This window comes from Salvelinus sp. IW2-2015, linkage group LG11, assembly GCF_002910315.2.
Source record: "Salvelinus sp. IW2-2015 linkage group LG11, ASM291031v2, whole genome shotgun sequence".
Classification (NCBI taxonomy): Eukaryota; Metazoa; Chordata; class Actinopteri; order Salmoniformes; family Salmonidae; genus Salvelinus; species Salvelinus sp. IW2-2015.
This window is the reverse complement of record NC_036851.1, coordinates 5,593,908-5,621,551: the sequence shown is the minus strand read 5'-3', so window position 1 is coordinate 5,621,551 and position 27,644 is coordinate 5,593,908. Positions and strand designations below refer to the sequence as shown.

General features: G+C 43.2%; 1 protein-coding gene and 2 long non-coding RNA genes across 3 annotated transcripts; 1 reads left to right on the top strand and 2 right to left on the bottom strand.

Moving 5' to 3' along the window:
* Positions 1-897: 897 nt before the first annotated feature.
* LOC111969690 (uncharacterized) lies at positions 898-10,836 on the bottom strand. The gene is made up of 3 exons (XR_002878034.2): positions 10,703-10,836; positions 1,768-1,851; positions 898-1,364 (listed from the first exon to the last, which is right to left on the bottom strand). It is a non-coding gene; the product is annotated as an uncharacterized lncRNA (long non-coding RNA).
* LOC111969689 (ATP-dependent RNA helicase DDX19A-like) lies at positions 9,337-25,030 on the top strand. The gene is made up of 12 exons (XM_023995873.3): positions 9,337-9,737; positions 10,377-10,416; positions 10,525-10,614; positions 10,832-10,967; positions 12,430-12,522; positions 12,737-12,839; positions 13,059-13,173; positions 18,253-18,427; positions 18,528-18,768; positions 19,185-19,347; positions 23,148-23,339; positions 23,591-25,030. Exons 1-12 carry the CDS (start codon positions 9,681-9,683, stop codon positions 23,650-23,652), a joined length of 1,467 nt encoding a protein of 488 aa, XP_023851641.1. The 5' UTR covers positions 9,337-9,680; the 3' UTR covers positions 23,653-25,030.
* Positions 25,031-25,061: 31 nt separating this feature from the next.
* Positions 25,062-26,091, bottom strand: LOC111969618 (uncharacterized). Its single transcript, XR_002878024.2, has 3 exons — positions 25,859-26,091; positions 25,451-25,550; positions 25,062-25,241 (listed from the first exon to the last, which is right to left on the bottom strand). It is a non-coding gene; the product is annotated as an uncharacterized lncRNA (long non-coding RNA).
* Between the last annotated feature and the right edge of the window lie 1,553 nt (positions 26,092-27,644).

The following is a 27,644-nucleotide window of genomic DNA, read 5'->3' as shown; positions in this document are numbered from 1 at the left end:
CATGATGATCAACGCTCGACTTGTTTATCCATAATAATCTCATTATGTAGACTAGCCAAACCGCACAGCCTACCCCCCCCCCCCCACTGTATCTGCGAGATGTTGACTAGAACACAGGTGCCAATCCCAGTGTTCACATTTACTATTCAATGTAAACAGTTTTTGTGACACAACTATCGGTAAAGCTGAAAATGCGATGGAAACACATTGAACTTCCAATTCAATTCGGTACATGAAAACTTAAGCGAAAAAGTACATTTTGTGTGTACTACTTTATCATGCAATGCTATTTAATCCGCATGAGGTGGAAATGTACACTATATATTCAAAAGTGCATGGACACTATTTCAGACACACCCGTTGCTGACAGGTGTATAAAATTGAGCACACAGTCATTCAAATCTCCATAGACAAACATTGGCAGTAGAATGGCCTTAATGAAGAGCTCAGTGACTTTCAACGTGGCACCGTCATAGGATGCCACCTTTTCAATGGTCTGGGGCTGGTTTTCATGATTCGGGCTAGGCCCCTTAGTTCCAGTGAAGGGAAATCTTAACGCTACAGCATACAATGACATTCTAGAGATGATTCTGTGTTTCCAACTTTGTGGCAACTGTTTGGGGAAGGCTCTTTCCTGTTTCAGCATGACAATGCCCGCATGCACAAAGCGAGGTTCATACAGAAATGGTTTGTCGAGATCGGTGTGGAAGAACTTGACTGGCCTGCACAGAGCCTTGACCTCAACCCCATTGAACAGCTTTGGGATGAATTGGAACGCCGACTGCGAGCCAAGCCTAATCTCCCAACATCAGTGCCCGACCTCACTAATGCTCTTGTGTCTGAATGGAAGCAAGTCCCCGCAGCAATGTTCCAACATCTAGTGGAAAGCCTTAACAGAACAGTGGAGGCTGTTATAGCAGCAAACGCGGGATTAACTCCATATTAATGCCCATGATTTTGGAATGAGATGTTTACCAAGCAGGAGTCTACATACTTTTGGCCATGTAGTGTAGCACTGGTGGGAAAATGCACATATTGGATGGAAACCTAGCTACTGTTGGAAATTGTTTTTCTGTTGTGTTTTAATCACAGTAGCCGGCCAGTTTTAAAAAATTACGTTTTTGTAGGATATGAAAATAGATTGCTATGTTTGTTTTCAGGGTTTTTACATGTTTCTGTCACAGGTAGATTCCAAAATAGAGTTGAGCTTAGGACGTGATACCTGTTTTGAAATCTATATGCTACCAACTTCAGTCACAGCAGGAAGTGAAGATGACATGACTCAACAAGAACTTTGATCCACGACTTCATCTTCTTCCCACGTTTCCTTCTTTCTCTGGTAGCCTACTGCGCCAGCTCCCAATCTGAAACCAAAGACCCAGTACACGTTTCTGCCTCATGCCTGACGCCCCCTCCTCCTCCTCCTCCTCACACCTTTATTTTAGCAGATGAAACTGAACAATATCATTAGAACAGAAGTGAGAGAGAAAGAGACAGACAGATGGAGACCAGTCTGTATTATCGTCAAACAACGTGCCGTTTTCCAAGAAATCTGTGAGCTCACAGGAGGAGGTGGGGAGAGCAAAGTAGACAGGGAGAGAAAGATAGACGGGAGAGAAAGAGCGAGAGAAAGAGAGACGGGAGGAAAGATAGGAAGACAGAGGGAGATGGCGAGAAAGATGTAGAGAGAGAAACAGAGAGAGCAGAGGCTCAATGTGTTGAAACGTGCGCCAGACAACCAGAGCGAAACGGTCGGTTCAGACCTACCAGGATGGTTGCCATGGCAACCATTGCCAGGCTCTCTCGTACTGTTGCTTTGTTGCTGCGAAGCCTTTGGAGGGAAACGACTGACTAGGAGAGGAGAGAAGAGGAGAGGATTTTTTTAGCAAGACCGATTTTGGTGCATGTGACATCATCATCATGAGCAGATGTTAATTAACCAACTTAATTTCACAGTAACAATAATGCTGTCGTAACACTACATGGCTCATCACGAAATGGCCTTTCTCCCCCCTCTCCCCTCCCCCTCTCTATTCCCCCCTCTGTCTCTCCCATCTCCCTTTTCCATCTCTCCATTGCTCTCTCTCTATCTCCACCTCTCCTTGTGAGCTCTCAGAGATTCCTTTTTCACACTGTGCTGCTTGATCGCTTTCCATCCATCCCCATGCACTCGTCAATCCTTTTTAGATGCTGTGTACAGTATATATCCTTTAGCATAATACAATGTTCTGGGAGTTTAAGGAGAGATGTCTGCATTGATCTGTGTGTGACAGACTTCACACCATGTCTTAGTTGCTCTTTCACGTGAACATATGCATGGACATACACTAACGTTTGAAAGTTTGGGGTCACTAAAAATAACATCAAATTGATCAGAAATACCGTGTAGACATTGTTAAAATAAATGACTATTGTAGCTGGAAACGGCTGATGTTTTATGAAATATCTACAGAGGCCCATTATCAGCAACCATCACTCCTGTGTTCCAATGGCACGTTGTGTGAGCTAATCCAAGTTTATCATTGTAAAAGGCAAATTGATCATCAGAAAACCCTTTTGCGATTATGTTAACTACAGTTTTCAGCTGTGCTCTGATTAAAGAAGCAATAATAGTGGCCTTCTTTAGACTAGTTGAGTATCTGGAGCATCAGCATTTGTGGGTTCGATTACAGGCTCAAAATGGCCAGAAACAAAAAACTTTCTTCTGAAACTCATCAGTCTATTCTTGTTCTGAGAAATGAAGGCTATTCCATGCGAGAAATTGCCAAGAAACTGAAGATCTCGTACAACGCTGTGTACTACTCCCTTCACAGAACAGCGCAAACTGGCTCTAACCAGAATAGAAAGAGGAGTGGGAGGCCCCGGGGCACAAATGAGCAAGAGGACAAGTACAATAGAGTGTCTAGTTTGAGAAACAGACGCCTCACAAGTCCTCAACTGGCAGCTTCATAAATAGTACCCGCAAAACATCAGTCTCAACATCAGCAGTTGGGGCGGCAGGTAGCCTATTGGGGCGGCAGGTAGCCTAGTGGTTAGAGCATTGGACTTGTAACCCAAAGGTTGCAAGATTGAATCCCCAAGCTGACAAGGTAAAAATATGCCGTTCTGCCCCTGAACAAGGCAGTTAACCCACTGTTCTTAGGCTGTCATTGAAAATAAGAAATGTGTTCTTAACTGAGTTGCCTAGTTAATTAAAGGTAAAATAAAAAAAACTGTGAATAAGAAACTCTGGGATGCTGGCATTCTTGGCAGAGTTCCTGTGTTCTTTTGCCCATCTTAATCTTTTCTTTTTATTGGCCAGTCTGAGATGTGTATTTGTCTTTGCAACTCTGCCTAGAAGGCCAGCATCCCAGAGTCGCCTCTTCATTGTTGACATGGAGACGGGTCAGTTTTATTGCTTCTTCAATCAGCACTACAGTTTTCAGCTGTGTTAACATATTTGCAAAAGGGTTTTCTAATGATCAATTGGCCTTTTAAAATGATAAACTTGGATTAGCTAACACAACGTGCCAATGGGTCACAGGAGCGATGGCTGCTGATAGTGGGTTGCTGATCACTACGCCTGTGTAGATATTCCATTACAAATCATCCGTTTCCAGCTACAATAGCCATTTACAACATTAACAATGTCTACACTGTATTTCTGATCAATTTGATGTTATTTTAATGGACCAAAAAAAAAAGCTTTTCTTTCAAAAACAAGGACATTTCTAAGTGGCCCCAAACTTTTGAACGGTAGTGTAGGTGTCCATCCAACATGCATAAGGAATCATATGCATCATGCATCTCTCTCTGTCCCTCTTTCCCTCTGTTCCTCTTTCTCAGCAACAAGTTACAGTTAGCTGCTATCACAGACACACACCAACACACACACAGATTGTATTCTCCCCTGCATTGAACGCGCACTCCACCACCACCCACTCACTCCCAAATCCCCACCCCCAATCAGCAATATCAAAACCAGGCTGCTTGCTACACAACAACACCACACAAAAAAACGGAATGCTTTCTGGCCTCATGCATGGAGATAATTTTCACCCATAGGGCTCTGGTCCAAAGTAGTGCACTATATAGTGACTAGGGTGCCATTTGGGACGCACATTCAGGGATTGTGTATAGGGCCCCGGGGCGAATTGGCATGTAACTGTGTACGCGTGCCGAGCTTCCTGAATAAAACATGGTGACCTAGGTGGAAATCCGCCATTGGTCACTTAATTTGTCCTACATGCGTGATTGGCTTGCGCCAAAACACACAGGACAGTGAGGCGTTAGAGAAAGGTTTTTTTTGTATATCATGTGGATGAAATTAGCACACGTTGCCAACTGTTGTTGCTGGTTGTCCTCTTTGGAGTTGGAGAATAACAATGCAATGGTGCATTTGCATACAATACAACATGTACAAATAAATAAAGAGGAGCCGAATATTGAATTAAAGTTAGCCTCAGCGAAGAGCAGCACCGGAGATATTGAGATGAGCGAGATGCAAGACTTTGCTCTCTCATAGTCACACACAGTATCTGCGCATGGGTCCACTTCACGCTGTTACAGCGTGGTAGCAAGGGGACCAAAAAAGCAGAAAGTTGAGCCTCGCGCTTCAACTCTCTTGGTTGTGGCGTAAATTGACCCACGGTGCTGTTTGCTTTCTGCATCTACATCATATCCCCGAGTCTACCTTTAAATAGATGATGAGACATGATCCAAGGACAGTGTACATCTACTAAGATACTGTACATATGACATGTTTTTAGATACAACATTTTGCTATTTCTCAATATGTAATCTTGGTCATGGTTGCTCTGTTTTTACTTCACTTCTAATCAATTGTATCAGTTCTTTGTATTATGGCTTATCGCTTGGGGTTTGTATCATTTCTCCCTTTCACAAGGCGATATATCATTCACTCTTGCAAAAATAAAAAAACAAATTTGAGAATGACAACAAACATTTTGTCGTGCTCTAGATGCTATATGCTGCTGCTCGTCTCCTCTTCAGTTCAGTGATGCAGATGTAACCGATGTGAAATGGCTAGCTAGTTAGTGGTGGTGCGCGCTAATAGTGTTTCAATCGGTGACGTCACTCGCTTTGAGACCTTGAAGTAGTGGTTCCCCTTGCTCCGTGGAGCGATGGGTGGGTGACTTCGTGGGTGACTGTTGTTGATGTGTGCAGAGGGTCCCTGGTTCGCGCCCGGGTCGGGGCGAGGGGACATACTGTTAAACTGTTACACAGATAGATAACAATCATGCGATTTCCACAGACCACATGCAACTAAACATAGCTCACTGTACTGTATGTCTGCATCCCAAGTGGCATACCATTCCCTACATAAGGTTTTCCCTGGGCCCCAATTGGTTGCATGTTTTGGTTTTTTGCCCTAGCGCTACACAGCTGATTCAAATAACCAACTCATCATCACTCTTTCATTATGTGAATCAGCTAGGGTAGTGTAGTGCTAGGGCAAAAAACGAAACGTGCACCCAGGGGTTTGGGAAACCCTGCCCTGCCCTACATAATTCAAAAGTAGTGCACTATATAAGGAAATAGGGTGCCATTTGGGACGTAACCAAAGTCTGCAAGCATGGATGAGCACAACAGGCACAAGCATTTTGAACCAACCCGGCTATACGACTACACGGAACCCTCCACATCACGCGTCAAACTCATTCCACGGAGGGCCGAGTGTCTGCGGATTTTCTCTCCTCCCTTGTACTTGATGGATGAATTGCGGTCACTAATTAGTAAAGAACTCCCCCTCACCTGGTTGTCTAGGACTTAATTGAAAGGAAAAACCAAAGGCCCGCAGATACTAGGCCCTCCGTGGAATGAGTTTGACACCCCTGCTCTACATTATTGATATGCAATTTGATTGTCAGTATAGTATCAATAAATGATTAGGGAATTAAAAATTGTTGAGTGATGGAGGACATTGAAGCGGGGCCATGAACCTGACAAACAAAGCAAGGCAGGGAGCATCAACAGCATCAACTTGGACTAGGTCTAGGTTAAAGCAACCTTGAATATTTTCAAAGAACCTGCAGCTATTTGGTCCCCATGAGTTATGTCATGATCCAGCTATTGGGGGAAACAGCTCGGTTTACCAAACTGTAGCCCAGTTCACCCCTGAGACTCCAGCCTGCAGTCTCGTTTTGCTTAGACATTACTAGAACCCTCTAAATTAGGGAGTGGACAACTAGCCATTGCATAACCCCAGAACTACTGTTTTTTCCTTTTTTATTTTTACATTCGTTCTGGAATAGTTTGTTCCAATGCAAGACTGATAACCACTAACCCAGGGATGATCAACTAGCTGGTTTCCCTCTTGTTCCTGGCACCTATCTTATCCATTAATGCTACGAATAACCCAAAATACTGCCAAAGGGAGAAGTGAAACATAGCAGACACAGCGGCCCTCAAGGACTGTAGTAGTGCTCCCCTGTTCAAGAAGCCACTCAGTCGGGTAAACCAAGAACATGCTTAGTATTCACTGTGGGACACATCATCACTCAGAAGTACGTAGCAGATAGAGAGAAGGCATTTGGAATGGAATTAATAACTCCCTATCATGTAGGACAGATATGCATGTCCAGTCTATCCAATGCATTTCTGTGTGCAACAATGCTCTATGCATCCCAGTGAAGAATAGTGGTGAAAACCCTAGCTAATACATGCTTCTATTATGGGATGTTGTATAGCCATTGTAATTCCGTAGTGATGTCCAGTATGCACCGCTCACTTCGCTCACTAAGCCTCTAGAATAACAACCAGCCTTGATCTCTCTCTCTATCTCTCTCTCTTTTTCTCACTCTCTTTCTCTACCTCTCTTTCTCCGTCTCTCTCTCTCTCTAAGACAGAAAACAACTGCTGCATCACCATTTTAATTCTGGCGTGGGTGTGCATGTTTTCTGAGGGAGGCAGAGAGAAATAGAAAGAGATAGAGATGCACAGAGAGAGGGAGACAGAGAAATAGAGGAAGAGAGAGGGGGGGCATGGACTGCATGTTAATGTCTTCCAGGAACAGAGCAGTAGAGGGTCCCAAATGGTACCCTATCCCTTATATAGTGCACTACTTTTAACCAGGGCCCATAGGGAATTGGGTACCAATTGGGATGCAAATGAGGACTGAGGAGGAGATTCTTCTTTAATCCCTGCTATCTGACCACAGGGACCTGCAACCAGTTTACAGGTTCAGCCTCCCTTTGATCTCATTCATTAGCAGACAAACGAACAGCCAAGCACCTTCACAATGAGACTGAGGAAACAGTAAAGACTGGATCTGGATGTGAAGGAACCTGATCATAGTATTATTGCCATATTGACCATGGTTTGGTACCTGTAAAAATATGTGACTTCGACACTGGTAAAAAATAAAACTGTCAAATTGATTTAGCCAAAGTGCATCTGAGTGAAGAGACACAGGCTTGAAGGTCAACATTTGTGAAAACAATGTATTGTCACATATACAACTATATCTACCGTAACTCTATAGTTGTCACATTGACAATGGTTTGGTACCTGCAGTAATGGTAAACACAGTCTACTAGATATATGTAGATGATGTGGTGCATTGGTAAGTCTGGTAAGTATGGTTGTGGTTAATTCCATAAATTAAATTCAAATTAATTCCTTCTCCCTGTGAATTCAATTTAACTAAATTCAAATTCCAGGTCAGTGTTTGAATTCAGAGATAATTCCATTCCTCTCAATTCCAATGTTAGGTCAATTCCAATAATGAAATTCCCAATTCAATATTATCCCCAACAATTCTACAAATTCCAATTCTCTCAGGCTGATCGTATCACTGTTTAGACTGCCTAGCTATACTTGAAATGTAGAAATAAAATGATTTAAAGCAAATCCTGCAGTAAATGTTTGATACTAAGTACATTAATTCCATTAACTTGGAAATGTAAAAAATATTGAATTCCAATTCAATTCAAATCCAAAGATGAAATGTTTTTACAATTCCAATTCAATTCCAATTCCAAAACTTGAAGACTGTTGAAGGTCGAATTGAATTCAACGTCAATACTCGACTTCATGAGTGAATTCAAGAATTGAATTGGAATTGAAAACTAAATTGTAATGGACCCCAAACCTGCTTGTTGGTAAAAAAAAAAGAAGCAAAATATATACACACAGACACGCACACACACACACCATTGAGTTTCATTGATGTGATTATATGTTGCTCTTCTTCTTTGTTTCTTCCAAGATTCTCGGGGGACCTTAAACCTTACTTTTACACGTTCGGTTGCCATGGATACCTCCTCCAGCGCAGCCGCCGCTTGTAAGGCAACAATAAACTCAGACTCCTTTTAAAGCCTTGATAAATGTATCTCCAAACTAAAGCTCTGAAAGTCCCCACACACACCTCCTCTGATACCTCAACATGCACTGATGATCACTATCGACGAGTGACATGGGAACAATGATCAATATGGTCTTCCTCCACACAATCCAAAGCCACTGTCATCATATACATCTCCCTCTTCTCTATCTTTCTCTCTTTCTATCTATCCATCCATCCCCCTCTCTCTCTTGCCATCCATCTATCCATCCCGTCTCTCTCTCGCTCTCTGTCCATCCATCCCAGCGGAACGAGACCAAGCAAGGTGTTAAATCAATTCTGCATGTAATGAAGCAGCAGCAGTAGCCGCAGGGAAGTCAAGCTTCAGAGAGGTGACCTCTGGCTCTCTGTGGGTTTAATCAATGCCGTGTCTGGACAATGCAGCTGGACACACAAACACATGCGCACAGAGAGAGAGAGAGGAGAGAGGAGAGAGGAGAGAGGAGAGAGGAGAGAGAGAGAGAGAGAGAGAGAGAGAGAGAGAGAGAGAACTGGGTCTTTAGGTGCCCTGTGCTTATGTGGGTCAGGGCGTTGCGCTTGCTTGCATCCAGCGATGTGACAAGAGTAAATTCAGAACACAATTCCATAGACTGTCTATAAATAACTGGACACAGCCATTACATGAGCTATGAATGGATTCCTACTGCCGAAGTCTTCATCTTCATTGCAAATAGTTTGAAACTGTTCCCTAAAATCTATGAAATGACTTGAACGCAACCACTATCCCAGTTTTCCAAGACAGGATGTTTAGGGCGACATCTAAAGGTTGAGTAAAGTATTTCATATTGTGAGAACATTTTTACGGCAGATAAGTTATTGAACGCATCGGCAATTACTGAGAAAATGTCTAAAACTCCGTTGGAAATACAATAATATTATCCCGAAAGTGCGATTTTTTTGTAAATGCACAACATAGAATTAAAGCGTTTTGAATGCACTTTTTTTGTGCCAGTTGGGTGTTGGGAGGAACTATTTTGCTCGCTCTTGGCTCATTCTCCATCCAGACCTTTTTACGGACGTACAGGTGCATTCCAGAGCGGTCCTCACTAGTTACCACTGACACAAAGTCATACAACCCGCCTATTTCTACAAATACTTGTCTTAAAATTTGATTTTAAACCTAACCGTGAATTAAGACCAAAAATCGATGTTGACTTTGTGGCTGTGGTAACTAGTGGAAACCATCGGGAGCCGAATCCCGTCACGTCATTGTACAATTCGTTTATTTTTCAGACTTTGGAAACACTTTCCTAGTTCAGTTGTCTGTTCGGTGTTGAAACTAGAGGGAATCCGGTGGTGAGAAGAGCACGAGTGTGACTGAACAACAGCTGACATCATGGCAACGGACTCCTGGGCCCAGGCTGTGGACGAACAAGAAGCCGCGACGGAATCGGTAAGCACTAGCCGAACTGCGCTTTGACGAAATGTTAGTCCATCTGCCTATACTTCGTCTAGTTATCGAGCTACCGCGTCCTCTGTCTATCCATTTTGTCTAATCATGGCAACTTACCTAAATGTATTGTAAGCAATGAACATTGTATGCATGACTCACTCCCTCCATCCTAAAACCGATCAACATCATGATGACTAACGCTAGCTAGTTAACCAAGTGAGCTAACATTCTAACTTGGTTAGCCGGATCAACTAGTAACAAGTGGTTGTTTTGATGGTATTGCATGACATTACGCTTATTACACACAATTTGATTTCGTACTAGATTTCAATTATTGCTTCTCGCGACATGTTCATGAGCATGTCACCTGTCCAGGGAGCTGACGATTCCTAAGTGGCCGGGCATGCATGCGTGTGTGAATAGTTGTTGATTTTTACCCACTCATCGACCTGTCAGTGCACTTGGCTGTCACTTGTCTGAGTCAAAGTTAGCCCTTCTCATGACTCCAATGGGTTCTCGAGAACTAAGTCAAAGCCAGCAATCAGTCTTTGTTTGTAATTGAAAGTGTGCACCTGAAGTAACAACATAATCAAAATTCCTGCACGTGCCAAAAAACAGTCAAGGTTTTTGTTTCCCTAGATTGGTAGCCTGCAAATCAAAGACAAGCATGAGGAAAATGGTAAGATGTAAGTTCTCAGCCTCTCAGGTCTATAAACATATTTTCTTTTAAAATGTATTCTTTGTCCTGAGAATACAAGCTAACAAATAACATATTGAACCCACACAGGCACGACAACAACCGCAGCAGCAAGTGCTTCAACGCCTGCAAAGATGGAAGGAGGCGAGGGAAACAAAACAGAGGAGGAAGACGATAAAGGTGGGCACAACCAAGACAGAAGACAACAGACCATTACAGCTTGGCCTCACGGAATACTGTTACTTATTTATAGTATGCTTAAGCTTACTTTGACAGAAAGCCTGGGTCGCCTTCAATGATCAGATGTTCATGGAAATGTTCAATGTTGTCAAAGTACTGCTCCATTCTTCAACTTGTCCAAACTGACATCTCTTCTGGTGTATTTCATGTTCCTTAGATGACAAGGCGGCACAGTCGTTGTTGAATAAGTTGATACGCAGTAATCTAGTGAACACAACCAATCAAGTAGAGGTCCTTCAGCGGGATCCTAACTCTCCACTCTACTCCGTAAAATCATTTGAGGAGCTGCGGCTGTAAGTAATGCTACAAACTGTCCAGCTATAGACGGTCAAGAGTGCACATACAGGGGTTGTGTTTATTAGGCATCAAATGGAAGGAAACAGACAAACGGGCACGGAATACCTGAAATTAACTTGTCCCCCCCCCAAAAAAAATATATTTTTGCTTTCTGTTGCAAAATATTTTAAAACATTTTCAGTTGTGAGTCTTATTGAACACAACCAATGTGTTTTTCCCATGTTGCCCTGTCTCCTTTTCTCTCTTTTCTCTCTTTATCTCTGTCAAATAATTTCTGGGTAACAATTAAGTACCTTACTGTGATTGTTTTCAATTAAAATTGTAAAAAATAAGCAAATCTGCTTAGCAATGAGCAATTTCTCAAGCAATAACTTTAAGACTGTCTTGGAGTGGTCTGAGGGAGGGAGCTAATTGGACGAGCCTAATGGAGGGATATGTAACCTTAACTAGGTTTGAAACTCATTGGCTGCATTCCAAACACTTAACAGGCACACCCTCTCCCCTCAGCCCTCAAATTAAGTGGACACTTCTGATGACGTACCATGACGTCTGACGAGTTTACACTTGCAGGGCCAGGGAGGGAGGAAGGAAATTTCATTTTAAATGGACCGCCCTTGCCTGGAAATTTGTCACTCGTTCGTCCCGCGACGATTGTGTTTTCAGCCACCAATAGCTTGTGGGTGCTTTATATGCGCTACAGTCAATTATGATTGCATGTCTACTTATATTAACTATACAATTATTAATATACGCTAACTGTATGATAGCTAGCAAATTAAATAGCTAACTAACGTTAGCCTGCCTAGCTACTTCTGAAGAAAAAAAATGTTTTATTTCTACAATTTCCAAAAGCTAACCTAACAAAAACATTACTTTTACGAGACGTGTTTGTGGATTAGTAGCACAATTTCAAACTTATTTACATTCGTTTTTACTTACACTTTTGTGTTGACTCCATATCGACATTGAAGTTTTATGTTTTGGTGACTTTTCTTAGCGGATGTACAATCATCGCAAATTGAATTATGGGGCGTTTCAGGCCCCGAAGTGGACATAATTGTACACTCGCAAACTCCATTTAAAAATGAGGGCTGAGGGGCTAACGCTGCAAACTTCCCTTGCTTGGCAAATCATTTGGACCGAAGACAAATATGGCCATGGGGATTCCCCCAAGGGCATAAGGCGAGGGTAAGTGGACGAGGGTGTTTGAAACGCAGACTGGTAATGCCTGATAATGTCGCTAGCAGGCGAAAACTCCATCCCACCAAAACAGGGTGAAATTTCAAGCAGGGTTTTCAAACAGCTCTTACACTAAAAGTACATTATCATTTTCACAATTTCACAGAACTATTCCAACCTCATAGTGTGGAAATATATAAAACAGAAAAAAATCGTGTTTTTGACTGCACTCGGCCTTTAATACTCACTGTGTCCTTTCCCCCCTTCCCGTCCTCACAGTAAACCTCAGCTGCTTCAGGGAGTATACACCATGGGCTTCAACCGCCCCTCCAAAATCCAAGAGAACGCTTTACCCTTGATGCTCGCAGAACCGTGAGTTTACAGAGAGCTTCCTCTAGATTTGAGTTATAACATGAGATCACTACCAAGAGTCTACCTCCCTCATTCTATCTTGCTCTTCCCCATTTAATACATTTTCATTTTACTTCTCTGCATGGCCATTAAACGATCGTCAAGCTCTCTCTCTCTCCTCTCTTCTGGTGACTACTCTTTTTGTTGATCTGTCCCGTGCTCTCGCGGCTGCCAGCCCACAGAACCTGATAGCCCAGTCTCAGTCGGGGACGGGGAAGACGGCTGCTTTCGTCCTGGCCATGCTCAGTCACGTCGACCCCAACAACAAGTTTCCTCAGGTGAGTCTGACCTCTGAACCCTGACCTCTGGGTCATATTCATTAGTAGACACAGTTCCAGGTAGTACGTCCAAACGTGCCTAATGAACATGACCCAGGTGTAAAGGGGCAAGACAGCATGGGTGTGTCTCCATTGTTCATAGTGGCATATTTTGGGCATTAGTAGGTGAGATGTTTAATACCACTTTTATCTAACACCTTCCTCTCTCCTCTCCCATAGTGTCTGTGTGTGTCTCCCACTTATGAGCTGGCCCTACAGACAGGGAAGGTCATTGAGCAGATGGGGAAGTACTACTCAGAGGTCAAACTAGTCTACGCCATCAGAGGAAACAAACGTAAGTGTGTTACTTAGTCCTTTACTGTCTCTTAAAAAAGGTTGCAAAATGCTAGTATAAAATAAAAATCCAGGTTAATTTATGCACATTTAAAATGGTTTTAGTTCAAAAAGTGTGTATAGTATCAAAATTCTTTTGACAAGCAATCTAAGTCAAGTCAGTCTGAACGTCTCAGCGTTGGTTTGGAGTTGATGGTGAAAGAGGAGAGGTCGAGAATTGTATATATTTTTTTCCTAGTGTATGGACCTTTTTGCCGTCCGAAATGCATTGATATCCATAGCAACGGTGCAATTTGCTTTACTCAATGAAGCGACATGAGAGAGGTGTTAGCGAACTGCTTTTCGTCACTCGAAACTCTGACAAACTGCTGTTATTGGTAGAATAATTATGTTCTAGATTCTGTTCCAGATTTTAATAGCACAGAAATAGACCAAGATGTCATACCCTCTAAATTTGTGTGAGTATCCATAGCAACAGCTCTGTTTGGGCTGCATAATGATAAGACATAAGAGAGCTGTTAGCTAGCTTTTTTTTTGTTACTCTAAACTCCTACAAACAGCTAACTTTTTTTTTGTCACTCTAAACTCCTACAAACAGCTAACTTTTTATTTTTATTGGTAGAATATATTTTTTGTTCAAACCAGATTTGAATATGAAGATTTCTTACTCTTAAGTCTTTGTCTGACTTGTTGGGGGAGTGGTCAAAATACATGTGTTAATGCAGTTCCTAAAACAGATGTATCGTTAGATCCGTAGCTGATATAGTTTTGTTCTGCAAACAGATTTGAAAGAAATATATACGAAGATGTCATACCCTCTAACTTTTTGTCTAACTTGTTGGGGAAATGGTCATAAGGTGTTGTTTATAAAAAGTTAGATAAAATGTTGTTGATGCAGTTACTTAAACAGCTGTAAAGTTTTTTTATTGGTATCAGATAATTCTGTTAATATTTCAGATTTGTATAGCAGAGAAATACAGGAAGATTTCATATGCTTTAACTTTTTGTCTAAGTTGATTGCAAAGTGGTCAAAGTAGCTGATGTGTCAAAAGTGACATTGTTTACAGTGTATGTTAGTGATGTCACAATGGGAAGTTTTAGAAGAGCCAAACTTTTGGAGGAATTTAATTCCTATGTTTATCAACCAATTCAATTAAAACACTCTGCCCATACATAAGAATTTGTAAGATACTTATCAGCATAAAATGGACAGAAACCAGTCTCAAAATCAATCAATAGCGTTTATTCTCGAGAGTACTGAATCATAGTACAATTTACATCTGCTCTCTCCACTGGCTTCCAGTTGAAGCTCGCATCCGCTACAAGACCATGGTGCTTGCCTACGGAGCTGTGAGGGGAACGGCACCTCCGTACCTTCAGGCTCTGATCAGGCCCTACACCCAAACAAGGGCACTGCGTTCATCCACCTCTGGCCTGCTCGCCTCCCTACCTCTGAGGAAGTACAGTTCCCGCTCAGCCCAGTCAAAACTGTTCGCTGCTCTGGCACCCCAATGGTGGAACAAACTCCCTCACGACGCCAGGTCAGCGGAGTCAATCACCACCTTCCGGAGACACCTGAAACCCCACCTCTTTAAGGAATACCTAGGATAGGATAAAGTAATCCTTCTAACCCCCCCCCCCTTAAAAGAGTTAGATGCACTATTGTAAAGTGGTTGTTCCACTGGATATCATAAGGTGAATGCACCAATTTGTAAGTCGCTCTGGATAAGAGCGTCTGCTAAATGACTTAAATGTAAATGTAATGTACATCAGGTTATATAATAAAGATGATGTCATAGGTTTTAATGTCCATCCTCCTCTAGAATACAATGGCAATACAGTTCACAGCCTCATTACGTTGTCTGCCACCTGTTAAACAATCTACAACCAGCCCAAGGTCTCTCCCCTCCCTGGGTAGAGACAGAATGTCCTGTAAGGAACACAGCATTCCAGCCTGTCTGAAGATAACTCCATTCTTTCTAATAAGGAACACATTATATTCAGCATTATGATTATAATAAGTTTCATTCATACAGTAACATCTAAGTCAAATGTATACATATTTTAGTCATTAAACACAAAAATCCCGTAACACAAACTCAACTGGTGGACCGGGTCCGGGCCCAGAGAAGGGTCAATCCGGACTGGACCACATCGCATTTTGTTACATAAAGTTAATAAATAATTTTTAGACAGCTTTTAAAAAATCTACCAGGCGCAGCACTCTAACTCCGCAACCTCTCTTTCTTGCTCTCTCTCTCGAAGCAACGGCCACCTACTACTAGTGCCCCGTCTAATCCAATCGCGTAGTCATATGCAAATACAAGAAACCGCGTCTTACGCAATCACGTCAATCCAAATATCCTCTGCGGAACCTTGGGATAAGCAGGCAGAAAGAAACAAAGTTTTGACCGTGGTTCAACTGTTATAATCACAGATAGAAGAAACTTAGTTACCAGTATCTTTGTTAATATAGCTTGTAAAAAATAAAGGTTCACTCTGAAAACCGTATTTTCAAAGACAATTGGATGGAACAGCATGTATTCATTCTCCAACTAGCACAAAACTAACACATATGTGCCTGATATGCAGTGTGTCCTTAGCTCTTGTGAAAAGTCCCAATGTTAATCGCCATTATGACATCAGACATAGTAAATTGGATCAGATGTAGCCCCTGAACACGGAGGTGAGAACAAACAAGATTAACCAACTCAAATCCCAATATGAGATGTTCACCAAAGTCCTTGTCAGTTCCCTGATAGCCCAACAATGTGCCATGCAGTTTTCACTGAGGATAGCTTGGGTTTTGGGAAAACACCAAAAAACATGTTCAGACGCTGAGATGGTAAAATAATGCATGTGTGAAGTTGCTGACACCTTGCTTGAAGGTTAACAAAAAGATGAGCTCAGAGAAAAGATCAAACAGACCCCACTGTCAGATTCCACAACAATGAGGAGAACTGAAATATTAGCTGAAGATTTAACTTCACAACTTGATGAGGCCATTCAGAATGCAACATGCATTTCATTAGCTGTGGATAAATCAACAGATGACACTGATTATGCCCAGCTTCTGGTGTTTGTTACATTTCATAACGAAACAAAGAAGGAATTCTGTGAGGAGCTGTTGGCTTAAGACATCTAGAAGCACAGACACGGGGGAGAGGATATCCCATGAGGCCATCAAAGGGAGAATGACAAAAAGGGGGATAGATCTGAAGTCCGTGGTCTCCATCACCACAGATGACGCTCCAGCCATGATAGGAAGAATGAGGGGACTGGTTGCACATTTGAAAGAGGACCACCCTGACCTGACATATCACTGCATCATCCATCAATCTGTCCTATGTGCCAGTCTGGGAAAATAATAATATTCTGAAGTCATGACAACGATGATTAAACTGATCAACATTTTGAGAGAAACATCAACTGCTGCGAGGCATTCTGACAGAGGCCAATGCCAGTTTTGAGGACTTACTACTGCACAATGTCAGATGGCTCAGCAACGGCAGGGTTTTGGAATGCTTGTGGGCCATTTGGGAAGGAAATCAAAGCTTTTGTTTTACTCGGAGCAAAAGCGTGACCAGGCAACTTAGTTTTCAGAGTTTTTGGAAGATGAGGAGAAGATGGAAACAGTTGCATTTTTGACAGACATGACATCACTCCTTTAATCAACTGAATGTTAATCTGCAGGGATGGGACGACACAGTGTATGATATAACAGCAGTCCGGGCTTTCCAGAAGAAATTGGAGCTTTTTCAAGAATGATCTCCAGGGAGAACTTGTCCACTTCCCAAATCTTCTGGTGTGAATGCAGAGAGACAAAGATGTTCCCAACCATGTTGATTTCATCCAGAAGCTGATGGATAACTTCATGGCTCGCTTTGATGACTTTACTATTGGAAGAGAACTGCTGCTGCTCATCCAGAAGCACTTCTTGGTCACAAATATGACAAAGTTGTCAGAAGAAGCAAAACAGGTCTTCAGATTGGTAGATGTTGCATCACTGCAAATGGAGTTGATTGAGCTGCAAGAAAATGTGTCTTTGAAGGAGCAGGCTGGTGATTGACTTTGTAACTTTTTGGGGAAAGATGCTGCCTGCAGCTGATGTCCCTGTTCTCAAGAAACTGGCATTACACATCCTGACCGTGTTTGGCTCCACATACAGCTGTGAATCAGTCTTCTCCACAATGAACTTCTTTTTAAAAACAAATACAGCACCAAGCGCACCAATGAACACCTCCAGTGTCTTGAGTTGCTCTCACACTTTTGTGCAAAAGTTCAAAGCATTGGCAGGAGACAGTGTAATTTCTCTCACTTATGCAATGGAAAGGCCCAGAGTGACTTCTACGTGAATAATGCATGGCCCACAGTGACGTTCAGATTGGCATTCAGATTATTATTTCTGTTCAACTCTCCTTTCTTCTCCAGAATACATGCAATTTATTTTTTTAATTCAAGGCCCATGTACAATTGTTCACAGTACACTTTATGCATAAACAATTATGCAACCACTTTTATTCTTTAGCAATGTTGCACGTTTACATTCAAAAGGAAGTTGTAATTAATTCAAATGCTTAGTCTCATTTAATGTACATTTTTATATAACAACATGTTGCCAACTGTCTTACTACGCTGTACCACAGTGCCGATAAAGGACGATGTAAACTCGGAACTTTGCCACCTAGTAAATTTGTGTCACTGGACCTTCTCAAAGAGTAGTTGACTACCCCTGCTTTAGAGTGTTGAGAAAGAAAAAAAGTCCCATTTTTAAAGTGAATGGATGGACCAGAAGAAAGACTAATTATTAAAGATGTATGCAAATGATGTATGCAAATCAAAGTTGTACGCAAGGAACCTAACCCAGATTACACATTATAAAGTTAGAATGGCGTTTCTAGCTTAAACGGTGTAAGAGGAGTAGCCAGCGGAAGAATAAGAAGTAGTACGACGAAGGGCTAAAGTCGGGACTTTTGCTTCGCAAGTCTCACGTAAATACCAGACCCACAGTTTGGTTTGGGTTAGCACTGTAGTGAGAAAAGGGTGARRRCSSRCRCCCCCCCCCCCCCCCCCCCCKCKGTGCAAAAAGGCACGCAGCTCCAGGAGCAGGTAGTGATTGGGACGCCAGGCACCATGCTGGACTGGTGTCTGAAGTTTAAATTCATCGACCCCAAGAAGATTAAAGTGTTTGTCCTGGATGAGGCTGATGTCCTGATTGCTACACAGGGACACCAAGACCAGAGCATTCGCTTTCACGCACACACACAGATCCCCTCTGCCCTCTGTGTTTAAGGATATTGTCTAAAAAAACACACCACACTGACCCCTTTCCCCCCCTTCTCTCGCTCTGTATTTTAGGATGCTACCCAAACAGTGTCAGATACTCTTGTTCTCTGCCACGTTTGAGGAGACTGTGTGGAACTTTGCCCAGCGCATCGTCCCAGACCCCAACATCATCAAGCTGAAGAGGGAAGAGGAGACGCTGGACACCATCGAGCAGTACTACGTCCTCTGTAACAGCAAAGAGGAGAAGTTCGTGGCCCTCTGCAACATCTACGGGGCCATCACCATCGCTCAGGCCATGATCTTCTGTCATGTGAGTTAGAGGAGTTATTCGGGGGGGCGAGTAATCTGGACGTTTGCAGGTGCAGAATCACTAATCACGATCACGTAATAAGTAGTTATTTGGAAAGCAAGGTGATTTGTAGATCAGTGACTCGGAGCAGTCTGTCTGCAGTGTAGTCGATCTCAAACACACACAATATATTTTATTTCTTGTCAGATAAGAGATGTGGAATATCAGGACATTTTCAATCCCAACTGCCAAGCTTTAAACCTGAACATTTTTTAATAGTGTAAGCAGTATTACCATATTGCTTACACCTATTTGATCAACTCAGATCTACACAAGGGGCTAGGGGAGCGGTTTCAAGTGGGTAGGGGGTTGATTTCGTATGTGGTGTTCCTCTCAGTATACTTTATCCCCCTTCTCTGTCCCCCCTTCTCCCTCAGACAAGGAAGATGGCGGGCTGGCTGGCAGGTGAGCTGTCCCGGGAGGGCCACCAGGTGGCGCTGCTCAGTGGGGAGATGCAGGTGGAGCAGAGAGCTGCTGTCATCAACCGCTTCAGAGAAGGAAAGGAGAAGGTCCTGGTCACCACCAACGTCTGCGCCAGAGGTTACTCAACCAACCATACTAACGGGAGCTTCGAATGCATTTAACTGTATTGAATGATCTGTATTGACCCCAGTGGAAATTGTCTACAGTATAGGACTCACTCAGGGACAATACAGACATGCATCAGAACACATAGACCTGAGAGCTCTTTTAGAGAAAGACTTTCAGTTAAGGTAGTCATACAAGAACAACTCTGACTCCTGCACATGGCTGTAGTAGACTGATTCATTACACAGGTCTATCTCTACTTGGGAAACTATTGTGTACACTACCTTTGTAAAATGTTCAAATCAAATTGTGTCACATATACGTTTTTAAATCAAATTTTATTTGTCACATGCACCTGAATACAACAGGTATAGTAGACCTTACAGTGAAATGCTTACTTACAAGCCCTTAACCAACAATGCTTTAAGAAGTTAATAAAAAACGAAGTGATAAATAGAAAATAAAGTAACAAATAATTAAACGGCAGCAGTAAAATAACAAGCGAGGCTATATACAGGGGGTACCGGTACAGAGTCAATGTGCGGGGGCGCCGGTTAGTTGAGGTAATATATACATGTACGTAGTTAAAGTGACTATGCATAGATTATAAACAGAGAGTAGCAACAGTGTAAAAGAGGGGTCTGGGTAGCCCTTTGATTAGCTGTTCAGGAGTCTTATGGCTTGTGGTAGAAGCTGTTAAGAAACCTTTTGGACCTGGACTTGGCGCTCCAGTACCGCTTGCCATGCGGAGAGAACAGTCTATGACTAGGGTGGCTGGAGTCTTTGACATAATAGGGCCTTCCTCTGACACCCCCTGGTATAGAGGTCCTGGATGGCAGGAAGCTTGGCACCAGTGATGTACTGTCCCGTATGCACTACCCTCTGTAGCGCTTTGCGGTCGGAGGCCGAGCAGTTGCCATACCAGGCTTTGACGCAACCGGTCAGGATGCTCTCGATGGTGCAGCTGTAGACCCTTTTGAGGATCTGAGGACCCATGCCAAATCTTTTCAGTCTCCTGAGGGGGAATAGGCTTTGTCGTGCCCTCTTCACGACTGTCTTGGTGTGCTTGGACCATGATAATTTGTTGATGACGTGGACACCAAGGAACTTGAAGCTCTCAACCTGTTCCACTATAGCCCCGTCCATGAGATAGTGGGCATGCTCGGTCCTCCTTTTCCTGTAGTACACAATCATCTCCTTTGTCTCCAATCACGTTGAGGGAGAGGTTGTTCTGGCACCACACGACCAGGTCTCTGACCTCCCTATAGGCTGTCTCATCGTTGTCTGTGATCAGGCCTACCACTGTTGTCATTCACAAACTTAATGATGGTGTTGGAGTTGTGCCTGGCCATGCAGTCATGGTGAACAGGGAGTACAGGAGAGGACTGAGCATGCACCCCTGAGGGGCCCCTGTGTTGAGGATCAGCATGACAGATGTGTTGTTACCTACCCTTACCACCTGGGGGGGGGTGGCCCGTCAGGAAGTCCAGGATCCAGTTGCAGAGGGAGGTGTTTAGTCCCAGTGTCCTTAGCTTAGTGATGAGCTTTGAGGGCGCTATGGTGTTGCATGCTCACATAGGTGTTCCTTTTGTCCAGGTGGGAAAGGGCAGTGTGGAGTGCAATAGAGATTGCATCATCAGTTGGGGGCGATATGCAAATTGGAGTGGGTCTAGTGTTTCTGGGATAATGTTGTTGATGCGAGTCATGACCAGACTTTCAAAGCCCTTCATGGCTACAGATGTGAGTGCTACGGGTCGGTTGTCATTTATGCAGGTTTCCTTAGTGTTCTTGGGCACAGGGACTATGGTGGTCTGCTTGAAACATGTTTGTATTACAGACTCGGTCAGGAACAGGTTGAAAATGTCAGTAAAGACACTTGCCAGTTGGTCAGCGCATGCTCGTAGTACACGTCCTGGTAATCTGTCTGGCCTTGTGAATCTTGACCTGTTTAAAGGTCTTACTCACTTCGGCTACTGAGAGCATGATCACACAGTCGTCCGGAACAGCTTAAGCTCTCATGCATGCTTCAGTGTTAGCCTCGAAGTGAGCATAGAAGTAATTTAGCTCGTTTGGTAGGCTCGTGTCACTGGGCAGCTCGCGGCTGTGCTTCCCTTTTGTAGTCTGTAATAGTTTGCGAGCCCTGCCACATCCGACGAGCGTCTGAGCCGGTGTAGTACGATGAAACTTTTGTCCTGTATTGAAGCGTTGCCTGTTTGATGGTTCGTCGAGGGCATATAGTGGGTTTTCTTATAGGCTTCCGGGTTAGAGTCCCGCTCCTTGAAAGCATCAGCTCTACCCTTTAGCTCAGTGCGGATGTTGCCTGTAATCCATGGTGTCTGGTTGGGGTATGTACGTATGGCCACTGTGGGGACGACGTCATCGATGCACTTATTGATGAAGCCAATGACTTATGTGGTGTAATCCTCAATGCCATCGAAAGAATCGCGGAACATATTCCAGTCTCACTCACGTCAGCCACGGAGGAGAGCCCACAGTCCTTGGTAGTGGGCCGCGTTGGTGGCACTGTGTTATTCTCAAAGCGGGCGAAGTTGTTTAGCTTGTCCAGAAGCAAGATGTCGGGGTCTCGTGTCTGAGCCGTTGAATTGCGACTCCACTTTGTATCTATACTGACGTTTTGACAGTTTGATTGCCTTTCAGAAGGAATAACTACACTGTTTGTATTCGGTCATATTCCCAGTCACCTTGCCATGGTTTAATGCGATGGTTCGCACTTCCAGTTTTGCCCGAATGCTGCCATCTATCCACGGTTTCTGGTTAGGGTAGGTTTTAATAGTCACAGTGGTTACAACATCTCCTATACACTTCCTGATAAACTCACCAACCGTATCAGTGTGGTCGTCAATGTTATTCTCAGAGGCTACCCAGAACATATCCCAGTCTGCGGAATCAAAACAATCTTGAAGCGTTGATTTCGATTGGTCAGACCAGCGTTGAATAGACCTTAGCACAGGTGCTTCCTGTTTTGAGTTTCTGCCTATAGGAAGGGAGGAGCAAAATGGACTCATGATCAGATTTGCCGAAGGGAGGTCGGGCCTTGTAGGCATCCCAGAAGTTGGAGTAGCAGCGGTCGAGTGTTTTAACAGCTCGAGTACTGCAGTCAATGTGTTGATAGAACTTCGGTAGCGTTTTTCTCAGATTTGCTTTGTTAAAATCACCAGCTACAATAAATGCGGCCTCGGGATATGTCGTTTCCAGTTTGCATAAAGTCCAGTGAAGTTGAGGGCCGTCGTGGTATCGGCTCGTCGTGGTATCGGCTTGAGGGGGAATATGCATGGCTGTGGCCCTAACCAAAGATAATTATTTTGGGAGGTAATACGGTCGGGTGAACAGAAGGACTTGAGTTCCTCTTATCACACCTCGCCCTGAGCTCGTCAACTTCATTATCCAGAGAATGAACATTAGCGAGTAATATACTCAGAAGCGGTGGGTGGTCACCTCCTGAGTCGGACTAGAAGTCCACTCCGAGTATTTCTCCGCTCCCGGCTGTGTTTTTGTTCAGCTTCTGGAATCAGTTCAATTGCCCTGGGGGATACTAACAAAGGATCTGATTTGGGAACATCATATTCCTTGTCGTAATTCTGGTGAGTAGCCGCCACTCTGATATACATAAGTTATTTCCGGCTGTATGTAATAACACCAAAAAATCTGGGCTAATAATGTAAGAAATGGCACCCAAAAAACTAAATACTGCAAAGTTTCCTAAGCGCTAGAAGCACAGCAGCCCTATCTGTCGGCGCCAAATGATCTGTCCATCCACCCTTTCTCATCTGTCTTTCTGACCTTCCCTCCAGGTATCGACGTGGAGCAGGTTTTCGTGGTGATTAACTTTGACCTGCCGGTGGACAGAGACGGTAACCCAGACAATGAGACGTACCTGCACCGGATTGGCCGCACAGGTCATTTTGGGAAGAGGGGATTGGCCATCAACATGGTGGACAGCAAGTTCAGCATGAATGTCCTCAACAAGATCCAGGATCACTTCAGTAAGTCACGATGGAAATGTTATGTTGTGCAATATTTCTCTATATTAATTTCTGCATGCTATATGACACAGAAATAATGAATTATCAACCAAGATCAAAATAACTTCAGACTACTTATGTCCACGGCAGAGATTTATCCAGTTTAGCTAGTCATCCATTTTCTTTTGAGGAAAAACAATAATATGTTATATTTCTCTGCATAAGACAATAGTCTTTAGAATGACCTAATCCTTATTCCCCATCATCCACAGATAAGAAAATTGAGAAGCTGGACACAGATGATCTGGATGAGATTGAGAAAATTGCTAACTGAAGAGAGAGTGTGTACGTCTACAACCTGACTGCTACAGCCTTAGCCCCCCTCTTACCTGCCACACCAACCCCCTCAGACTCCTCCTCCGCCCCCCAACCCCACACTGACTGTACTCCTACAGTGTTTTATAGTTTTATTTTCAAGTTGGAGAGAAGTAGAGCAGAGCCACAAACACTGCTATAATGTTTACATGTGGTGGAAATGTTTTTTATCTCTGGTATTTTTAATAAGTCTCTGAAATGTACCGGTTTCACTCTTTGTATTTCTTAATGAATAAAGTCTGTAATATTAGGGAATATTTTCTAAGTGTGCATTGTAATGCCATGCTACAATGGTAGGCTTGGAGCACAATGGTTTGAGCTTAGCTTTCTTTTAAATTATGCAAATGAAATGTTACTTGTACTACCGGTGTCTTCCCAGTTCATGCATTACTTTTGGTGGAGTGGAAACAAGTGCTATCATTTTACAGAGATTTTTGTATAAAGGCCCAGTGCAGTTGTGATATTCCTGTGTTTTATAATATTTCCACCCTGAGGTTGGAATAATACTGTCAAATTGTGAAAACGATAATGCCTTTTTAGTGTAAGAGCCTTTTGGAAAGACTACCTGAAATTACAGCCTGTTTTTGTGGGATGTAGTTTTCACCATACGGCAAATTAGTTAATAGACCCATTTTAAAGAGTTCCAAACCTCTCTGTTAATAACATCTAATTTACAGTTTTGCCCTCCCCAACTCAGACCAGGGTTTCTCAAACCCTGTCCCCAGGTGCACTTTTAGTGTTTTGCCCAAGCAATACACAGCTGATTCAAATAATCAAAGCTTGATGATGATGACGAGTTGGCTATTTGAATCAGCTCTGTAGTGCTTGGGCAAAAAACCAAAATGTGCACCCATCACAGTAAGAGACTTAATTGTTTCCCAGAAGGGATTTGATATTAGGGTAAAATGGCTGCAGTGGACCTTTTTAACCCAGTCCCTGGTCACCAATATGAATGAGATCTCCAGGGAAGCATAGTGCATAATCAGGAAAATGAGCTGAATGCTTTAAGATTTTTGTTATATGTGAGTGTTTTGCAATGAAAACAAGAATGCTGATAAGTAGGACAAAGAGTGAAATAATGTGGTGTTTTTAGAGGTTTTACAAAGCTACTTTGGTGATTGTTGGGTTCAGGAGTATATGCAAACTTGTATCAACCATTCATTGTGCCTCTAGTACAGTAAAGTGTTCAAATCACAACCTCTGATAGTTAGTTTCAGGTTTTTCACTCAATGCATACTTCTATGGCAAAAGGGATATGGAGAAAACATAACTTTTACTACTTTTTTTTAGCCCATAAAGTACAGTTAAATAAAAAATATAAATGCAACCATTTCAAAGATTTTACTGAGTTACAGTTTGTATGAGGAAGTCAGTCAATTGAAATACATTCATTAGGCCCTAATCTGGATTACACATGACTGGGCATGGTTGGGCCTGGGAGGGCATTGGTCCACCCACTGGGGAGCCAGGCCCAGCCAATGAGTTGGAGGTGGCTTATGGTAGAGAAATTAACATTCAATTCTCTGGCAACAGCTCTGGTGGATGTTCCTGCAGTCAGCAGTGAGAGAAGGGAGAGAGAGAGAGATGGCTGCATGTGAGCTCTCGCATTTTTCAATGTTTTTTACAAAAGGATCGATTTGGAGTTAGATAAACTTGGATTTTTCGGCAGGGACATATGAAGGATGCTACCCTCCACAGCATGGCCTTTGCTCCAGATCAGAACTCCAAACCAACAACCTAATTTTGGACAAAATTACCTGGAGGGATTACTGCTACCAAGGATTCCTTTTTTCAAGCTATACAGCAGAGACCCGAGGACACCATCCAACCTGGAACTGAGTAGTGTTTGGTCTGATTCTATTTTGAAACCCGAGAAGAAGAAAAATAAAGTACTTTACAATGATATATTTTACTTTATGGGGACTGAATGCTGAGTTAAGGCTGCCAGGCCTGCTAGGACAGACCAGATACAACTTCAATTAGCACTGAGGTGAGAGGAGTCGAGGCCTTTGGGCCCAACAAGTGGCACGAGTAACTCCGCCTGTCCAACCCAAATCCAGAGGTCTTTGAAGCCACCTCCCGTTGTTCAGAGACCACCCACTGACATTTTCTACAAGAAATCTGCCTGCAGAAATAAAAGCTTCTCCCAAATGGATGATACTTACTCCCGTTGCCTGCTGCACTGCTGCTTGGATTCCACCTGGTGATCTGTTCACCGTCTGCCCTGGCCCGTCTCCACCACACTCTCGCCTCTCTCCCGAGCTTTCGCTCGCCTCCAGTACACACGCACTGTTGGGGAAAGTGACCCTGACCTTACAATGGCTAGCCCGAGGTCGTTATATATTAAAAAATGTTCTTGTGCATTTTGCTATTTGCCTCATGACTCCTGCATGCTTTGTTGACTATGAACTTTCTTGTTTACCCAAACGTGGGACAGACTGTTTGTTCCCACACTCGGGACACTGACGCTATTGGTTACACAGACATTTGGCCTCCACATCCTATTCTAACCACCTCTCACCGGCTTTGTATGTTACCTGATGAAATTGCTGTACAATATGATCTTGTTGCAGTCTGGTGCACATTCACAATCATAAATCAACACTGCAGAGCTCTCCCTGTCCTCTGCCGTGCCTTGATTGTATTACTGCCAATTATATGTGGAAATGTGCATGTACACCCTGGCCCATCTACTGTTGCTAGCCCCAATTCTGACTTGAGCTCTGATATCTGCTTCACAGATTTATGCTCTCGTAAAAGCCTGTGTTTTCTGCATGTTAACACTAGAAGCGTATTACCTAAAATGGATCAATTGAAAGTGTGGGTTCACAGCTCCAATCCAGATATGTTGGTCATTACTGAGACGTGGTTAAGGGAGAGTGTTTTGAATACTGATGTTAACCTTTCTGGTTATAACCTTTTTCAGCAAGACAGATCTTCCAAAGGTGGGGGAGTGGCAATCTTTACCAAGGATCACCTTCAGTGCTCAGTTGTCTCCACCAAGTCTGTCCCCAAACAATTTGATTTGCTGGTTTTAAGCATTAAACTTTGACTGTTGCTGGGTGCTATCGTCCTCCATCAGAACTGGCCTGTATCCTTACCTGCCCTAAGCTCTCTCCTGGCCCTTTACACTAAGTCTGAATTTGTCCTGCCAGGTGACCTAAACTGAGACATGCTTAAACCACCTGACCAATCCCACATGGTATGACTCCAAACACCCAGAAAAGGCTACTCTCCTCCTGTTATACTCGCAAATAATCCTGTTAGGTATCAGTCTGGTATTTTCTGTAATGAGCTTAGTGATCACTGTTTTACAGCCTGTGTTCGTAATGGCTGCTCAGTGAAACGACCTGTCCTGGTTTGTCATAGACGCTTGCTAACAAACTTTAATGAGCAAGACTTCCTTCATGAACTGGCTTCTGTCAAATGGTATAGAATCAGCTTGATCCCCTCTTTCGAAGAAGCTTGGACCTTCTTTTTTAAATACTTTCAGTGGTATTGTTAACAAACACGCCCCCATAAAGAAAATGATCATTAAAAACAGGTTCAGCCCCTGGTTCGAACATGATCTTGCAGAGTTACTCTACCTCTAGAATTACATTTGGAAAAAGGCTCAGCATATGCATGCATACTCAGGCTGACTGGCTCTCGTTCAGGCAAATGAGAAATAAGTGCACTCAGACTATCCGGAAGGCCAAAGTTAGTTACTTTAAGGAGCTGTTCTCTCTCTGTGGGTCTAGCCCCAAGAAGTTCTGGAAAACGGTTAAAGACCTGGAGAATAAACCCTCCTCCTCACAGCTGCCCATGTCCCTTAATGTTGATGATCTGGTTGTTACTGACAAGAAGCACATGGCTGAGCTCTTTAATCAAAACTTAATTAAGTCAGGATTCTTATTTGACTCAGCCACCCCTTCTAATGCGACTAGCTTTGACGTTCCTCCCTCTTTTTCC

Bases quoted from the DNA above. Each gene is read 5' to 3' on its own strand.
- LOC111969689 (XM_023995873.3), top strand. From the start codon at position 9,681: ATGGCAACGGACTCCTGGGCCCAGGCTGTGGACGAACAAGAAGCCGCG. The intron at 12,523-12,736 runs GTGAGTTTACAG...CGCGGCTGCCAG, and splicing joins CCCTTGATGCTCGCAGAACC to CCCACAGAACCTGATAGCCC. The intron at 18,428-18,527 runs CGCACACACACA...CGCTCTGTATTT, and splicing joins GACCAGAGCATTCGCTTTCA to TAGGATGCTACCCAAACAGT.